The 19,534-nt window shown below is 39.5% G+C and overlaps 1 protein-coding gene across 1 annotated transcript in view; it reads left to right on the top strand.

Annotated features, from left to right (window-relative positions):
- PHLPP2 (PH domain and leucine rich repeat protein phosphatase 2) overlaps nt 1–19,534 on the top strand; it is a 112,244-nt gene that overhangs the window by 41,371 nt on the left and 51,339 nt on the right. The window contains exon 3 of the mRNA XM_069087702.1: nt 529–662. Within this exon, the coding sequence (XP_068943803.1) occupies nt 529–662 (134 nt within the window). The remainder of the gene's footprint in view (nt 1–528; nt 663–19,534) is intronic.

Here is a 19,534-nt window from a genome sequence, read left to right as displayed (position 1 = left end):
TCTTCCTTCTGCCATTCAATTAGGAAACATTTATTAAGAACCTACTGTGTGCAAACTGTAACTATGGTTTCATTAATATAGGGTGAAGAAATTCCTCTACTAATTCACATTGGCACCCACTCTGCAGCATAGAGACTTAGAGGGTTGCCAAAGACATTGAGAGATAAGTGACTTAGCCAGTGTTCCCAATAATGTTTGTTGGAGGTGGAAATTGAACCCTAGGTCTTTGACCCTAAGGACAGCTCTCTATCCACAACTCCTACTGACTCTTAGAGTTTGATAATAGGGGGATGGGTACATACACTAATAAATATTATCAGAGGTAAAATGTCTCTAAGTCTCATATTTTATAATTCCCTACTTGTATGTTGAGACTAGTTATATCCTAATTTTCTAGGAAAGTTGTAGTTTATTTAAAAGTGAAAATTAAAAATGTGTTGAATAGTACACTTTGGTTTGTTTGAGACTAAGAGACCAAACACTTATTTCTTTACCAAACATGGTTTTTTTGGTTGTTTTTATCATCAGGAGACTGGACCCTACTGAACGACCCCTTCAGATGGTATATGAATACTTAGGCAGCCTGGGATTTGAGGATCCTGTTCGTATACAGGAGGAGGCAACAAACCCTGACCTCAGTTGTATGATTCGCTTTTATGGAGGTAAGAATCTCACTGGGCTTAGAGAACTTAATAGCTGTCCTTAATCCTCTCCAACCAGTCTATATTTTAACTTAAAACCTGTTTTTAAAAAACTTTCATTACTATTATTATTGTTATTTCTTTTGTTCCCCAAACTGTCATTCTTTTTATTTTTTAAGTTTTTTTTTTTATACTACAGTCATTTCCCAATACCTTTTTTCTCTTAGCAAAGAAAAGTAGATGCTCTGGTAGTTGGTTTTGCTAGTGTGACAAGTATGCAGGTTTCTACATTCACAATGGACATATCCAAATTGTTATTCTTCTTTTTTTTAAGCAGTTGGGGTTAAGTAACTTGCTCAAGGTTACATGGCCAGGTGTTTCTGAGTGGGTGCTAAGTGTCTGAGCCCAGATTCCATCCCTAGGTCATCCCGGCACGGGCCGGTGCTCTTACTCGCTGTGCTACTTGGCCGCCCCCCAAATTGTTATTCTTAGAAGGAAAACTAGATGATCTTGGGATGATGGGATGGTAGCTTTTTTTCTTTCTTGAATTTCTGATCACTTTTTCAGCCTCCTTTGCTTGCTCATCATCCAAATAGTATCCTCAGACTGAATGTTCTCTGTGTTTTGTTCTAGGCCAAATCCTAGGTTGTTTCTCTTCTTCTGTTCTCCCTCTTGGTGACCTCTACAGCTCCCAGGGGTCTGTCATCTGCATGCAGATGATTCTCAAATCTATAGATGTAGTCAGTTTCTCCTTTGAGATTCATTTGCTTTTTGGGCATCCTGGACTGAATGCCCTAGAGGAAAAGTAGAGGGGAATAAGCATTTATTAAGTGTCTGCTGTGTGCCAGGCAATATTTATAAATATTATCTCTTTTGATCCTTACAGTAAAACTGTGAGGTAGGTGCTATTATTTCCCCCATTTTACAGTTGAGGAAACTGAGTACAGCAGAGTTTGAGTGACTTACCCAGGATCAAACAGCTAGTAAGTGCTCAAGGCTAGATTTGAACTCAGATATTCTTTTTTTCTCTTCCAATTTCTTTAACATTTTAATTTAAAATTGTTATTTAAAATTTTATTTTTAAATTTAAATAAAATTATTTAAAATTTTTAAAAAATTGATCCTAATTAAAATTTTAAAATATTTATTTCATTTAAAATTGAAGCTGGAGAGTGTCTTCAAAGCCATTGTAATTGTGGACCTAGACACCATGTCCTAAGAAGATCTGTTGGAGGACCTTAGGGATGTTTTCCCTAAAGCAAAAAAGAACTCTGAGCCTTTCCAGTGGCTCTGTCATGTTGAGACTTACATTGTTTACCCTAGAGGAAAAATATGGAGCATTGGGTGGAAGCTCAGAAGAAGCAGATTTAGGCAAGTTCCTAGAAGTTAGATTGCCTCAGGAGGTGGTGGCTTTCCCTTCCCTGGCCTTCAAGCAGGGGCTTGATGTCTGTCTACCTGTTAGTCATATTATAGTAGGGATGCCTTTTGGGTATGGACTGACTGCTGAGGTCTCTTCAAAAGTGAAAATTTTAAATAAAATAACTATTTTAAATTTTATCCCTTTCTCCTTCCCTTCATTCTCTCTTCCCTAAGAGAGTAAGTAATCAGATATAGGTTATACATGCATTGTAATTAATGTAAACCATTTCCATATTAGTCATTTTGTACAAGAAAATGCAAAAAAAAAAAAAGAAAAAACAAAAGGGTGAAAAATAGTGTGCTTCAGTCTGTATTCAAACAATATCAGTTCTGTCTCTGGAGGTGGAGAATGTGCTTCATCACTAATCCTTTGGGATTGTCTGGATCATTATATTTCTGAGAATAACTAAGTCATTCACAATTCTTCATTAAACAGTATTGCTATTACTGTATATGACATTATCCTGGTTCTTCACTATTCATTAGTTCATGGAAGTCTTTCTAGGCTTTTTTGAAATCATCTTGTCATTTCTTATAGCACAATAATATATATATATATACATATATATATTTTTTGTTTGTTTGGTTTTGGTTGTTGGAGGGCAGTTGGGGTTAAGTGACTTGGCCAAGGTCACACAGCTAGTTTTTGTGTTAAGTGTCTGAGGCCGAACTTGAACTCAGGTCCTCCTGACTCCAGAACCGGTGTTCTATTCACTGTACCACCTAGCCTCCCCAATAGCACAATAATATTCCATTACAATCATATACCACAGCTTGTTTATCCATACCCTAATTGACGGGCATCCTTTTGATTTCCAATTCTTAGACACCACAAACAAAAAGAGTTGCTATAAAAATTTTTGTAGAGATAGGTCCTTTTCCCTCTTTTTTGGATATCTTTGGAATATAGACCTAGCAGTAGACCCTTTGCTGGATCAAAGGATACACACAGTTGGGTATAATTCCAAATTGCTCTATAGAATGGTTGGATTAGTTCACAACTCCACCAGCAGTGCAGTAGTGTCCCAGTTTTCCCACATCCCCTTCCAACATCCAGCATTTTTCTTTACATTTCTCTAATTAGTAGTGATTTAAAGCATTTTTTCATATTGCTATAGATGGCTTTGATTTCTGTGTCTGAAAACTGCCTGTACATATACTTTGACTATCAATTGGAGAATGATTTTATTTTTATAAATTTGACTCAGTTCTCTCTATATTTGAGAAATGAGGCCTTTATCCAACATACTTGTGTAGCAGCAAGCACCCCAAGCGTGCTCAGGGTGGCTGCCCATACAGGTTCTTGGATCTGCTTTGTTAAAGGAAAGCAACTCAAAATGGGTTAACAAGCTTACTTTAATCAGTCAGACATATATCGTTTACCTTGTTCAGGAGAAAAGGTCAGCACCCCGAACTTCAAAGTATGCAGGCAGAATTATCAAGACAGAAACAGATCAAGTAGACAGATTTCCAAACTGTCCAACCATTACATCCATACCCAGTCAACATCTGGGTTTCCACATCTGGGTTTTTCAAAGCCGGGGGTGGGCCCTGGACAACGGCTTCCCAGAATACAGATCAAATCACAGAACGCTTCTCAAAGCCCCCAAAACAAAGCTACACATCAGGGCTTATATAGCCTTCTCCTGGCTCAGAGAATGTAACAACCTTTTGGACCCGCTGGCCAATCAAAAAGTATCTACTGAAAAACAAGTCTCCCACCCCAGGCTTCAGGTGCACTTTAGCCTAGGGGCAGGGAAGATCTTCCAAATTTGCATTCCCATTACAACTTGTTGCAAATGTTTCCCCAGTTTTCTGCTTTCTGTATAATTTTGGTTGTATTGGTTTTGTTTGTGCAAAGACTTTTTAATTTTATATGATCAAAATTATATATTTTACATTTTATAATGTTCTCAGTATCTTCTTTGGTCCTAAATTCTTCCCTTATCCATAAATCTGACAGATAAACTATTCCATGCTCTCTTAATTTGCTTATGGTATCATCCTTTATGTGTAAATCATGTGCCCATTTTGACCTTATGTTAGTATATGTGGGATGTTGGTCTATGCCTAGTTTCTGCCATATTGTTTTCCAGTTTTGTCAAATAATGGAACTTAAAGGGGCAGCTAGGTGATGCAGTGAGTAAAGCACCTCCTCCGAGTCAGGAGTTTGGTTCGGGCCTCAGACACTTAACACCCACACAAAAAAAACTAGCCGTGTAACCTTGGGCAAGTTACTTAACCCCAATTGCCCTCCAAAAAGGCAGAAAAAAAAAATAATGGAACTTAAGTATTGTTGACTCCAGGCCCAGCACTCTATCCATTAGACTTTCTAGCTGCCATCTTAAACTATCTAAAACGAGCTGCTGTCTAGAGACGTCTTCAAAATAAGTCAAAACATGTACTTTGCCTCAGTGCTTCCCTCAAATCTCCTAGATCCCATCAGCTTTTGTTTCTTCACAATATCTCTCACACTTGTCCACCTCTCTTCACTCACACAACAACCACTTTAGTGCAGTCTCTGACCACCTCTTGCCTAAGTTATTGCAATAACTCCCTAATTGACTTCCTCCCTTGAAATCTCTCCCCACCCCAGACTAGCCTACTCACTGCAGCCAGTGATTTTCCTTAAATGTATATCAGACCATGTGACTCTCCATTCAGCCAACTCCCTTGGCTTTCTCTTGCCTACAGGATAAAATGTAAACTATTCTCTTTAGGTCTTAAAGCTCTGCATTCTGTCCCCAAACTATATTTCCGATCTCTTTAGATATTGTTCCCTCTCTCACATTCTGCTATCCAGCCATACTGGCTTACTTTCTGGTCCTCAGACACGGCAATCCATATGCTAGTACCCTGCCTTCAAAACTGTCTTGTACTTTAACTACTTTGTATTCATTCAGTTTGTATCTGTTTATATTGTCATTTAATAAGCATTTATTGAGCACTTATCATGTGTTGGGCACTGTGCAACACTCTGGGGATGCAAAGGGCATCAGCACTAAAGGTATTAATCGTAACCATTCTGAAGGGGGAGACAACCTTCAAACAACCAAGGACATATTGATGTATACAGTGACATATACAGTGAGAAGGAAGGCACTAGCTGTGTTGGGCCTGGGAAGGGCATCCTTCAGAAAATGGAATTTGAGCTCAATCTTAAAGGAAGTCTGGAGGGGGAGGGGAGGGAGAGGAACATTCCAGGCCTAGTGAACACTCTATAAAAGGTGCAGAGTCAGGATATAAAACATTGCAGGGAGGAAGGGGCTAGGTTATGAAGGGCTTTAAAAGCGAAACTGAGGACTTGTTAGATGTATGTTCCTGGAGGTAATAGGGAACAACTGGAGATTAATGAGCAAGGCAGGGTGACATGATCAGATACGTGCTTTATAACTATTTTTGTATATAGTTGTCTCTCCCATTAGAACCTAAGCTCCCTACAAGCAGGAATTATTTTATTCTTTGTAGTTGTATTACCAGCACCTAGCACAGTTTGTAGAAGGTGGTAGGTGTTTACTTGTGGTTTGATTTCATAAATAGAAATCTTCAATTAAAAAAAATTACCAATTACTAGAATTTCATTGTACTTTGTATCAAAGCCTTGAGTACATGGTATTAGTCTAAGTAATGATACTCATTTGAGAATTTGTTGCTTGGCTGGACTCAGAGTAGTTGTTTATAATTTGATGCCACCCTAAATGGGGTGCCACAGAGATCTCCATTTGGCCATCTGCTGTTTAATAACATTCTTATCAGTGACTTATTCAAGGGGGTAGATGGTATGTTCAACCAATTTGCAGGTGACACATAGCTAGGAGGGAGAATTAGCATCCTAAATGTTAGCTTCCCCAAAGGTCTTGAGTGGCTGGAGCACTGGGTTAAATCTAAAAGATGGCTAGTTTTACTTCGGAGAAATGCAAAATTTCACTTTTGGTTTATAAAAATCACCTTCACAAGGTCAGAATTGTGGGTGAGGGAGGTGGAAAGAACATATTTGTGTCTGGGACTCTGGACTGCAGGCTTTGTGTGACTCATCAGTGCAATATCCTGGGCTTTATTAAGAAAAGGAAAGCCTCCAGGAATGGGAATAATGGTCCCACCATGCTCTTCCCTGGTCAGACTACATCTGAAGTATCTCGTTCAATTCTTGGTGCCCTGGTTTAAGGAGAACATAAGCTGGAGAGTATCTTCAGAGCCATTGTGATGGTAGACCTTGACACCATTTCCTAAGAAGATCTGTTGGAGGACCTTAGGGATGTTTCTCCTAAAGCAAAAAAGAACTCTGAGCCTTTCCAGTGGCTCTGTCATGTTGAAAAAGGGTTAGACTTACATTGTTTACCCTAGAGGAAAAATATGGAGCATTGGGTGGGAGCTCAGAAGAAGCGGATTTAGGCAAGTTCCTAGAAGTTAGATTGCCTCAGGAGGTGGTGGCTATCCCTTCCCTGGCCTTCAAGCAGGGGCTGGATGTCTACCTGTTAGTCATATTATAGTAGGGATGCCTTTTGTGTATAGACTGACTGCTAAGGTCTCTCCAAAAATGAAAATTCTATGATTTTGTGAAGTATCTTTGGTACAACCATATGGGCTTATGGTTCTATGCTACATTTTTTTTTTTGATAATGGTTTACTGTTGAATAGCCTAACTTTTAAAGGCCCTATAACTATCAAGTTATTATTTTGCTATTTGGTATGAATAGAATTTGAATCTAGAACTTTATATTTTCTTTTCTTTACAGACTTGTGAATTTTAGCAATTTTTAACATAGAATTTTTTTCTGGATTCCTTTGTTTAATTTTTACTTGACTTTCAGTGCCCTGTTTTCTCTATTCCTGGGTGACAGCAAGTCTAGTGGGAAGAGCACTGATCTCTGAGTCGGGAGCTTAATCAGTTGGATCGAACCCTTCACAACATCGTAAACCAAGTTCAGGTCCCAGGTTAGAAAGTCTTTTAGATTCAAGCTATAGAAACAGTTTCCCCGCCCACCCCCACCCACCAAAAAGAAAGAAAAGTATATACCAAAAAACATGGACTTGACATTAGATCCTATTTGATGTAGGTTATCAGCCATTTCACTGCCTTTCAAAAGTCAAATGGTGAATTTATACTTCCATGTTAAACTTTTAACTGTTGTCCACTGTTTCTCCAGTTCCAACCTGCTGCTGTTTTCATTTATTCAAATATAGTCTCAAGGCAGCTGGGTGGTACGGTGGATAGAGCTCTGGCCTTGGAGTCAGGAGGACCCGAGTTCAAATGTGGCCTCTGACACTTGACACTTAACTAGCTGTGTGACCCTGGACAAGTCACCTAACCCCAACTGCCTCACACAAAACAAACAAACAAACCCTAGTATTTATTTTCCCTTCAAAAAGCTGGTTGTTTCAGGTACCAAACAAATAGGATGTTCATTCTTTTGTCCTTTGGATGAATTCCTTTATGGGTAGCTAGGGCAATACCAGTTATGGATTGCATATACTTTTTAGTAAATAATTTGTACGTATCTCCTATGAAATCAACTAACAGCTTTTTACCTGATTCATTTTGTTTTATTTTAAATTTTTTATTTTTAAAAATTTTGAATTTAAATATCACATAAAATGAGCATTTCCATGTTCAAAGAAGAACAGAAAAAGACTGGCCTGAAACTGAATCTTTATTATATACAGCTTGCTTTTCCTTTTAAGCATATAATAAATTCAGCATGTAATTTTCAAAGTTGTCCTAATTGTAGGTGTCTCCTTCTGTTCAAATGTGAATTTTTTAAAAAGTGTTTCAATGACACTTCTTATAATTGTTTTTGACAACCCTGTTGCCAGTTCCCTTCTTCCTTCTCTCTCCCCTCTCCCATTGCAAAAGAGGAAAAAACCCTTTTAGCTCATATACATGTATATAAAAAATTTTTTCATTGCATTAATATACCATAATTTGGCTTGTTCAGTTGTTTTAGTCGTCTTCATGACACCATTTAGGATTTTCTTGGCAGAGATACTGGAGTGTTTTGCCATTTCCTTTTCCACCTCATTTTAAATGACTTTACCAGGGTCATACAGCTTATTGTGTAATGCTAGATTTGAATTGTCTTCCTGACTCCAGACCCAGCTTTCTATCCACTATCTGCTATTCCCAAATTTATATGCACCCTGATAGTTTATGTTGGTTTTTTTTTGCCACTACAAAAATTGTTGCTATAAATGTTGAGAGTTCCCTCTCCCGCCATGTGGCTCCTTTTCTTAGAGGTAGAAACTTGATAGTGGTATCCCTAGTTCAAAAGTGTACACACTTTAGTAACTTTTGGAGTACACTTCCAGATTGATTTCTGGAAGAGCTAGACTAATTTACAGTTCCATCAATAAATAGATTTGGTGTGCTTATTTTTCATAATCCTTCCAGTGATTATAATTTTCCTTTTGGGGTGGAATAGGTTTGATGGTGACATCTTTGCCCATCTGGCGTCTGTGAGGTGAAACCTCAGAGTTGTTTTAACTTACATTTATGTATTAATTAATTTATCTTATTTATAGCTGTCTAGTAATTTGGATTGTTTTTCACATGGTTGCTGATAGCTTAGATCTCTTCCTTTGAAAAGTGCATGTTCATATCCTTTCACTGTTTATTGGGGAATGGTTAAATTAGTGAAATATGGAAGGAGAATATTCATTCAGGCTTAGGCAATAATGAGACCCAGAGACTGAAAACCATTGTGTATTCAAGGTATGGAGACTAATCCATTTTGATTAGAGGGGATTGATGGAAAATAAGAATAGAAAGATAAGGTGATACCAGATTGTGAAGGTTGAGTTTTGCTTGAAAGGTAATAAGGAGCAACTAAGGATTTTTTTTAGCAGAATGACATGACTATCTCTGTGCATAAAAGATGGTTGTGATAGCAATATAAAGAATGGACTCGAGTTTATAGTCTAGTTCAGGGGTGGGAAACCTGTAGGTCCTCAGATGTGGCCCTTTGTTTGGATTCCAGTTCAGATTCAGTCAAAGGGCCACACTTGAGGACCTAGAGGGCCATATGTGGCCTTAAGACTGCAGGTTCCTATTGTGCGATAAGAAATGAGGAGCAGATGGACTTCATATTTACCTGGAGAGGCTTATACTAACTGATGCTGAGTGAGAAGGGCAGAACCATGAGAAATCTGTACACAATTACAGATACAATGTATGTGTGACGACCAGCTTTGATAGACCAGATTCTTCTCAGCAATTCAGGGTTATAAGACAACTCCAAAAGACTCATGATGGAGAAAGATGTCTACATTCAGAGAAAGAACTAGAAATCACAGAGTTTGAATGCAGATTGAAGCAAACTACTTTCTCTCCTTCTCTTACTTGTTTTTGTTTCCTCTGTCCCATTATTCATTCCATCTGATACAATCCTTCTTTATAACCTGACTAATGTCTAATATGAAAGTATTTGCAGATCCTATACTTGATTGCGTGCTACCATGGGCCAGGGTGGGGGGGAGGGGAGGAGGAGAAAATTTGAAACTCAAGGGTGAATCTTGTAAACTAAAAGTCAACAAACAAATTAATAAAGACAAAAAAAGACTGCAGGTTCACCGCCCAGCAAAAGGGTAAGATGCTGAAATAACTTGTACAGAATATTGTGCAAGTACAGTAGATAGTCACAAAATAGCTATGTGAGATCTAAGGGAACAAGGCCTTAAAAAATGCTTTTTGAAGGCCAGAGATAGTTTCATTTATCTATTTCCAGGGCCTAACATAATGCCTTAGCCACAGTAGGGTGCTTAATAAATCTCTGTTGAGTTAATTTGTTGTTGGATGGGATAGTTGGGATTTTTTTGTACCTAGAGAGAAAGAGAAGAGAGAGAATGGTGATTCTGGGAAAGTTTTAGGTCTAGAGGAGGTCAGATCAGGATGTTTGTTTGTTCTTTGGCCTCAGTCTTTTCAGCTAAGTAGGAAACTCAGTCATGTTTGTGTGTATGCACATGAGTACCCCCTCTAAGAATTTGTCACGTAGAAAAAACACACTAGGGATATTCTGTAGCCTTAGAACAGAGCAGGAGAGAAGGAATTAAATAGTTGTGGCAGGGGGTGATTACCAAGGTTTGAAGAGTCAAAGGTTGAGAATAGTAGGGGAACATAGAGGCAAAGAACTCTAGATTACTGGATAGTAAAACTTTAAAGAGGTGAGTCAAAGAATTAGCATAGGTTCTCAAAGTAGGTGATACCACCTCCTGGGGGATGCCGGAACATTTGATCCTGGGGGGAGGTAGTAGCTTTGGGTGCAATTGGGGGGTGTTGGAAGCATAAGGAAAGAAGAGAAGATAAGAAAAATCATTCATACCTGTTTCATCTGTTGTGTAATAGAGTTAAAATCATAGTGATTACATTATTTTCCAAATAAACACACAAAATACAATTTTTGACCCATCAGTGTCAAGTCCGCCAACATGTCTTAACAAGCAAGTGTTGGCAGGTAAGCCTGTTGAGCCTTGTCAGGAAGTCCATCGTGCTTTGGCAGGAATATGTGTGTGTAATGACTTGTTTATGATAAGATACTACATATGACACAATATTGCATCATCAAAATTTCAATGCAGGAAAAGCCCCTGGAAATATACAATAAATTATTACATTTAAGATGTATCATTTAAAATATATTTTTGAAATGACACAAATATATAAAAAAGAATAAAGGATTAGAGAAAGTAGATTTCCAGGGGGGTGCTGAGTAATTTTTTTTTTTAAGGGGGTGGTAGGCCAAATAAGTTTGGGAACCTCTTGAATTGTGTAGAGAGCCAGATGAAGCTGGTTAGATAGCGCCAGCTGGACTGGGATCATAGATTAGTTAAGGGACCACTACCACCGGGACCACTACCACCACTCCCACCCCCACCACACATTTTTGTAGTGCTCTAAAGTTTGCAAAGCACTTTGCAAATATCATTTCATTTTATGCCAATGACCCTGCGAGATAGCTGCCATTGTTATCTGTATTTTATGGATGAGGAAACTGAGGAAGAAAGTGGTAAAGTGAGTTGTGCAAGGTCACATAGTAAGTAAAAGGTTGAGGTCTTCCTGACTCCCAAGTCCAGTGCACTAACCATTATTCCACCTACTTGACTGAAAAATCATAAGGTTAAGGGTGGTTAAATTAAAGTTAAGTGTGAGTGAGGTATATAGATAAGAGGTTGTGGTCTGAGGGTGAAATTCCAAAGTTCTGGATCTTAGAAGTCATATACTTCTGACATTGGATGATTAATATGATATCTAAGACCATTTTGAGTGTGTAGTTGAAGTGGAAAAAGGATGTTTTCACATATAAGAAAGTGGAGAAATTGTGTAGTCATTTTATTGGAGGGATCGCCAACATGCATAGTAAAATCCCTATAGGTATTGCTGTCAGATGCATAGAAGAGTACCATGGACAATTTCAAAGAATGGCCTGGAATTTGGTGGATTAATAGCATGAATGATAAAAAGAAGAACCAAGTGGTTGTAGAGGAATGACCTTGAAGCAGTCCCATCCTTTCTCCTGACTCTCTCAAGGAACCACTAGAGGCAAGACATAAAAGGAATGTTATCCTGAAGAGAGCTAGATTTCTGTTAAAATGAAAATAATATTGATTGGAAAGTTGATCTAAGAGTTGGCAACAGATTGGATATGTGTAGTGAATGATATGGCGCTGAGGTTTGGAAGGATGGTGGTGCATTCCACAGCGATAGTGAGCAAGTTGAGTTTAGGAGGAAGGATAATATGCTCTGTTTGGGTGCCCTTGAGACATCCAGGTAAATAGACATCACCAGTGGCAGTTGCTGATGTAGAACTTGGGAGTTTAGGAAGGGAGACTAGGGCTGAATAAATTGATCTTGGAGTCACCAACTTAGAGATCATTACTTGTAAACCTATGTGAACTGGTAGAAGTGTGTATTTGTAGAGAGCTCAAGATATGCCCACAGTTATGTGCCAGCCTCTGGAAATGAAAATTAAAAAGTGAGACCCTTTATACTAAAAGAGCTTATATTACATCTAGGAGATACAGCATGTTTGCAGATAATAGGCCATAAGCAAAATAAATACAAAGTAGTTTTAAGGTTGGGAAGATATTTAGAGCAGCGTGGGAGATTCAGAAGCTTTTTGAAGAGAAGTGACTTTGAACTGCACCTCTAAGGGAGTTAGGGGTTCCAAGCTGTGGAGGGAGAACAAAGGCCTGGGAAGGCAGGAGGGAGGAGATGGAAGGTTCTGTACGTGGAGTAACACATGGAGGCCGTATATCTGGAGTATAGCACACCTGCGGTGGGTGGAGGAGGAAGGAGTGATTGGCTTCAGAAGGTGGGCCAGAGGAAGAAAGTGAGCAAGGGCTTTAGTTTCTTTTTTTTTTTTTAATTAAGCAGTTGGGGTTAAGTAACTTGCTCAAGGTTACAGGGCCAGTTATTTTTTGTGTGGGTGCCAAGTATCCAACGTCCCGGAACTGATCCCAGGTCTCCCGATGCCAGGGCAGCATCGCTCTTACTCACTGTGCCACCTGGCCGCCCCTGGGCTTTAGTTTCCAAACAGGAGTTTGTGCTTTATACCAAAAGCAAATGGGAGCAAGTAAGACTTCTTGAACTGGACAGTACTTAGATCTATGCTTTAAGAGTGTCATTTTGGTAGTTATATGGACAATGCATTGTAGAATCAGCCTGTCAGCAAGCATTTAAGTATTTCTGTGTGCCAGGTACTGTACTAAGTACTAGCTTGATGATGCAGTCAGGGAGACTTGATCTCCAGTATGGTCTAGCTATGTGGCCCTGGGCAAATCATGAACCTTTGTTTGCTTCAGTTTCCTCAATTGTAGAAAGGGGATAACAAAAACTACCTTGCAGGGTTTTTGTGAGAATGAATAAGATAATGTTTGTGAAGTGCTTAGCATAGTACCTTATACTGGTAGATACTTAATAAGTGTTTATTTCCTTCCCTTGCCCCTCTTTAAAAAAAAAAAAGCCTAAGACTATTTTGCTATCAAGGAGCTCACAGTCTAATGGGGAGAAAATATGTAAGACACTACATACAAACAAGATATAGACAGGATAAATTGGGGATAATCTTAGAGGGAAGACAGTCAAAATTAAAGAGGCTCTGACTGTAGCTGAGATTTAAAGAAAGCCAGGGAAGCCAGGAACTAGAGATAAGGAGCTGGATAAGGGGTGGGGAGCTTGGGCCTTGAGGCCACATGTGACCTTCTAGGACCTGGGTGTAGCCTTTTGACTGAGTCCAAGTTGGACAGAACAAATCCTTTTATGAAGGGGATTTATTCTCTAAGACTGGACTCAGTCAAAGGGCTGCACTTGAGGACCTAGAAGGCCACACGACCTCAGGCCGCAGGTTCCCCACCCCTGAGCTGGACCTTTCTGGTATGTAGGACAGCCAGTGAAAATGTTTAGTCTCCTGTGGGAGAAACAGAAAGGAGACCAGTTTCATTGGAGTTTGTGGAAGGGGAGTAACGTGTAAGAAGATTGGAAAAGGGAGAAAGGTGCATGAAAAGCTAAAGAGAGGATTTTATATTTGATCCTGGGGGGGATAGGGAGCCAGCCATGGGAGCTCATTGAAGAGGAGATGACATGATCTTAGCTGAATGGAGGATAAACTAGAGGTGGGGGACCCACCAGCAGGCTGTTGCAGTAGTTCTGGGCTTAGGAGGTGAGGAAGTGTCAGGAGAGAAGGAGACTATATGAGAGCTGTTCTTAAAGTGGAAGTGACAGGACTTTACCATTGTTTGGATATGGAGGAGAGAGTGAGGAGTAGGGGGAGATATAGTTTGGAAGCCTGAGGGCCTGAGAGGATAGTGTTGCCCTCTGAAGTTGGTGGGAAGATTTAGGGCAGAAGATATCTGGAGGAAGGAAGAAGAGAGATCTCCCAGGGAATGGCTTTAATTTTATTCACTTACATGTGAGGCAAGTTTCTCAGCTAAGAGTGTAGGGAGAGGGAGAACTGTGGAGCTAATGGTTTGGGGCTGGATGAAAAAAAAAAATTGGAAAAAATGCTGTGGTGAGTGGAATAATGAATTGATTGGGAAGATGTAGAAGGATCGCCTTGCTCCAGTGAGGGCCCAGTTTAGATTATGTAGCAAGTTTTTAGTGGACCCAGTCAGCATGGTTTTATGATTTTCTTAAGCTTCCTTCAACAGCATGTGAGTAAGAGTGAGCAAGAGATAGTGAGAGTGACTAAGATTTAGGCTTGGCAAAGGCAAGGTCTTTGAGAGGGAAGAGAATATAGGCAATTCAGGGGTGGTGACCCAGGAAGGAATTGGGGATAGAGGGATTAGAGATCTCAGTGAGAGCAAAGAACAGACCTTGAAGTTGCAAGGCAAAGGGAGGAGGTGGAAAAACAAGTTGTGATTAGATATAAGAAGATCAGAGTTCATGACCAAGGGGTGCCTTTGTGGGGGGGTGACAAATTCAAGGTGTGTGTGACTGGGTTGTTGGGGAGGAGTAGCTCATGGAAAATGAGTAAGTGGAATATATGGAAGGTTAGGGTGTTTGAGGGAGTGTCACTGTGTATGTTGAAGTCCCCTAGTGGGAGGGCAGGAGTTGGGGCAAAGGGCATTGCACAGTTTTAGTGTCAGCTCTGCCAGAGACTATTTGTGGAACCTCTTTAAAGTTGTTTCTCATTTGTAAAATGTGGGGAACCCAGGAGGTGGAGATGAGGAGGGGAGAACATTCCAGACATGGGAAGCAGCCAGCGAAAATGGTGGAATAGGGAAGATGGAGTATTTTGTGGGAGGAAGAGTATGGAGGCCAGTGCTCCATTCTACCCAGCTTCTTAAGTGGTATGGGAGCTGCCTTTGGAAAACTGCTTCTGTCTCCCTTTCTTCCCAGTTCCTACCAAGGGTGTACTCTCTCAAGGCTCACAGGAGACTTGGATTTTGAAAGTGCTTGGATGTTCTCCATTTCCACTATCATTTCTAATCCCATATTTCCCCAGATTGTCTGTGACTTTGTTGAGCCATGTAGATTAGCGTAAAACTCTAAAGAAAACACTGGAAATAAGATGGAGGAGAGGCAAAGCTGGTGCCTGCTCCCAGAGTGGGGGCTTATAATTGGGAGTAAGTTACAGGGAAGGGGACTGGCTACTTCTCTGACTGGTTATGTTTGCACTAATTTCTAGCCCTGTCCCCGCATTTTACAAATGGAAGATTGAAGTTTTTAAAGGTTCCCCAAGTAGTCTCTGGCAGAGCTAGCACTTCTGACTTACTCTGTTGTGCTTATAGATTTAAAACCTTTTGCATCCCCTAAACTGGGTGAAAATTTTAGAAAATGAATACTAGTTCTGCTTCTAGTGGGACAGAGATTGCCTACAGTTAATCCATAGTTGGAATTGGTAAATTTACTGAAGGGATAGATTATCTTTAGTCACTTCAGGCCAAAGTCCTTCCCCTTCATTCCTTAGGTTTTAAAGGCTTTTATTCTTAAGAGTACCACATGAAAATGCAAATACCCTGGGTAGTAACTTTTATCTAACACTTTGGCAGGGATTAGCTAGAAAAAGCTTTAGGGTCTGGTGGGCCTTGAAGAAGGGAAAAGATTGCTGAAGTGGGACCCACTGTGGTACTCCCAGACCACCTCTATCTATCACTTCCTTACTAAAAGTTCCTGACATAAGGTTCCTATGCAAGTAGGTATATGAAGCTGAGGCCGAGAGAGAGGAAATGATATATAAAGATCACGTAGTGGAATGTGAATTCAAACCTAGGTCTTCTGAGTTTAAAAAAATGTTCTTTTGGCTGTGCTATCCTGCCTCTTCTATGTTAACATGCTGCTGCTTCTCTCTGTGGAGTTGCTTTTGGTGTGCTGTCTTTTTAAATGCTTTATACAAACTAGTTTTAAATGCCTTAAGATGGTGATTTCTCTCTGTGGGGTGACTGATGTTTTTACTTCCTAACTCAGTCTTAACTTATAGGGATGCTTCCTGATAATCTGCTGACCACCTGTTCTCTTAAGGGTGCTGTTGTCCTAGTGATCGGTTAGGTTTTTTAGCTGTAGAGAGATCCTGGACTTTGTGTCCCTCTCCCCTATTCCTTCCCCGCTAGTCGCTTCACAAATCTTGTCATTTTTGATCTCCATAGCATCTTTTGAATCAGTTCACTTTTCTCCAGTCACATTGCTACTACCCTGAGTTCAGGCCCTTCTCAATATTTAGCTGTACTTTTGAAACAGTCAGTAACTGATACCCTGTTCCCAGTCTCTTCCTTTAAAAACCCAACTTCCTAGAAACTGGCAGTATATTCTTCCTGAGACATGAACCTCTCACTGCTGTGGTGGTCCAGAAAAATCTTGTTTCTCTAGGTCTAGCCTTTTTCTTAATGGATTCCCCTCCAGTGTGGAACACCTCCTGGAAACTCCCTTCTCCCATATTCCCTCTTAGTAACACCCTCCTTATGATAGACACCAGAGATAAAACTTTCAGAGAGATAGTTCTGTTAGAAAACCAGTTTCAGCTTTCCTTAGGTACCTGATATAACTGAAGTTAATAAAACCAGGACTGTTTATATATGGAAGGAGGGATAATTATGGAGTTAGCTCCTGTCAAGTAATGAATTCCCCCTCTTTTCCAGCCCCCTAATCTGTTTGAGTTTACTGGATGATGAATGTTTGGGACCTCTAAAGGGGCACCTCCCCTTGTAGAGGTGACAGCTTGTTAAGACCTCCATTCCTGATTGGTTCCTCTGACTGGGGCTCTCCTTCCTCTTCCTCCTATTTTTCCTCTTTCCACATGCTCTCTCTGAAGATGGGCTCCAGGTTCATTATAATAGTAATGACAGCCCTTGTTTAAATATCATACTTTAAGATTTAAAGCACTTTCTTACATCATATAATCCTCACAACAACCCTGTGAAGGAGGTATTTTTACTGTTCCCATTTTATAGATGAAGATAAGTGACTTGTTTGGGTGATTCATCAAGTTACTAGTGTCTGAGGTAGGACTCAAACTCAGATCCTCTTGACTTCTGGCCCAAGGCTCTGTCCATTGAACCACCCACCTGTTTGTTCCAAACTAAAAAGGTAATTGTATTTCATCCCATTGTTTCCCTTCACATACAGTGTTTCCCCGATAATAAGACACTGTCTTATTAATTTTTTTGGACAGAAAAACACCAGAGGGCTTATTTTCAGGGGAGGGCTTATTTTAATGAACATTGACAGCAATTTTAATAAACAGGTAAATGTGAACAAAAAAATGTACCTTTATTCAATAAGCAAATCACTGGGGAAGGACAGGATGACGCGCTCACTGCTGCAGCTCTGATTGGATGCAGCTCGGGAGCGTGGTGTGTGTTTCACGGGGGGTGGGGGGAACGGTGCATACAGAGGGTACCGTAATGTAGCGTGTAGCGCAGGGGATCACCTTCACTACAGTAGCAATCTCAATAGGGCTTATTTTCGGGGGAGGGCTTATTTTAGAGGAATCTTACACAGTAAGGGGAGGGCTTATTTTCGGGATAGGTCTTATTATCGGGGAAACACGGGTAGTCTTCATTCCATCCAGACTAGCCTACCTGCCCTTCCCTTGGACTTGGTATCTCCTCTCCTGCTTCCCAGGCCTGGCCACCCTGGCTGCTCTTCTTTTCTTCCTCAGCTCTGTCTCCCAAGGTTCATCTTCCGTCTCGAAGCCTTTTCTGATTTTCCCTAGTCATTACTACCGTATCCCTTCTCAAATTATTTTCTATTTACTTATCAGTCCACTAAACATTAAGTATCTGCTCCATGCCAGGCACTATGCTGCATGCTGGGGATACTGAGGACGATGACTGCTCTCAGGGAGCAAGATCCCTGAGGGCAGGCACTCCTTTTCATTTTCTTGTGTCTATTGCTCTGGCAAGGTGCCTTCTCACATGGATAGGGCTTAAGCGATGCTTGCTGTATTGATTGAATATATATTTCTTTTTTTCCTCCTCTTTCTTTTTCCTAAAACAATCACTGTGCAGTTGATGGCTTATCTTTTCTCTTAGTACATTTATAGGCCAGAAATTCGAATATACAGAGTACCCAGGCTATTTGTCTTTAGGAACAGTCATTAGGGGACCTTGAGTCAAGCTGTCTAATTTTTTATAGTTTTTTGTTTTGTTTTTGGAAAAAAGGCATAGTTCAGCTACCAGGAACTTCCAGGAAGCACACCCACATTAATACTAGGCTTTCTGTAATTTTAGAGCCTTGTACATCTTGAAGGTGATAATAGAGAGGTATAGAAGTTTGGCAGTTTGTATGATGGGATCATAATACAGCTTACATCTTGACCTATAAACTATATCATGATCCCATATGGAAGGATAAGTTAAAAAAAGTTCTGTGATATTTTTCCCTTATGGTATTCCAAATATTTAAAAGCTTAGTATATAACTTTAACTAGAAACTCCAGGAATAAAGTGGTAGAATGAATTTCAAATTTGAGTTAACCAGAAAATTCATTTTGTTTTATTGCTTGTGAAGAATTTTTTTTTTCTTTTAGCCTTAGTACATGGAGAACTTTGAACATGATGTAACCTGACTGCATTGCATTGCCTTTCTTTTCAGTCTGGGAGTCTGTTCTCTTCAGACCTGTGGACATTTAGAAAATGCAGGGAATTGGGTTGAACATGTGGTTGAGCTCTACAGGTATAAATGGTATTGGGGATGGGGTAGGGTGAAAGCTTCCTTTACTAATGAAACTTGTTGCTAAAATCTAGGCTTCTATACTGGTTGTTCCCAAAGTCTTAGGGCAATTTTAATCTTTAATAACTTAAAGCTATTAAGCAGCCCTAAGACTTTTGGGACACCCTGTATTTTTTTTATGATCCCTTTAAATTTGTACAGTAATTATATATTTTTTGAAAAGTCTATAGATTATTTTTGCCTTCTCTAAATGTATAAATTGTTCCAGTTAGATCCAATGTACTTCTGAAATGAAGGTCTGAGTTATATGGTTCTAATTTTTATTACTGTCAACAGATTTTTTTTTTTTTAACATAAAGGCTTTAGGCATTCTTTGCTTCTGGCCAATCCTATAAAGCTCTTACCAAAACAGCATGTGAAGTAAGTAAGAAATAAGTCATCCAAAACAAAATTAACTGCTCCCTTCTGAGAGATGGCAGATTTGGAAGTTTCCTCTGAAATAAAATGTAGAGTTTAAAGGAACAAGGAATTATAGATCAATATTGATTACCATTAATTTAATGTGTACCCTTATAATAGGTGATCAGACAATTTTAAAACATTAAATTATGTTCAGAAACAAAAACATAACTGCAGTAAAATCTTGTTTTTGCAAAGTTCCCTTTTAATAGAACATCAGGTATAGAAAATGATTAACAATTTTAAAGTAATCTTTTATGGAATATCCTATTTAATAAAGGAAAGGCCTTTCATATTTTCTTTCAATCCCTTAAATAGAATATTAAATTATTTTTAAAATTAGAAACTTAAGAGTAAATGACCAATTTCTACTTAAAGTAGAATGAACTTTTGATTCTAGTACATACCACAAAAA

The sequence above is a fragment of the Petaurus breviceps genome, unplaced genomic scaffold, assembly GCF_028583685.1.
Source record: "Petaurus breviceps papuanus isolate PSGF00001 unplaced genomic scaffold, PetGlider_PUasm1.0 182, whole genome shotgun sequence".
In the NCBI taxonomy this organism is placed as follows: Eukaryota; Metazoa; Chordata; class Mammalia; order Diprotodontia; family Petauridae; genus Petaurus; species Petaurus breviceps.
The sequence above is the reverse complement of the archived record's forward strand: the minus strand, read 5'-3'. Positions and strand labels throughout refer to the sequence as shown.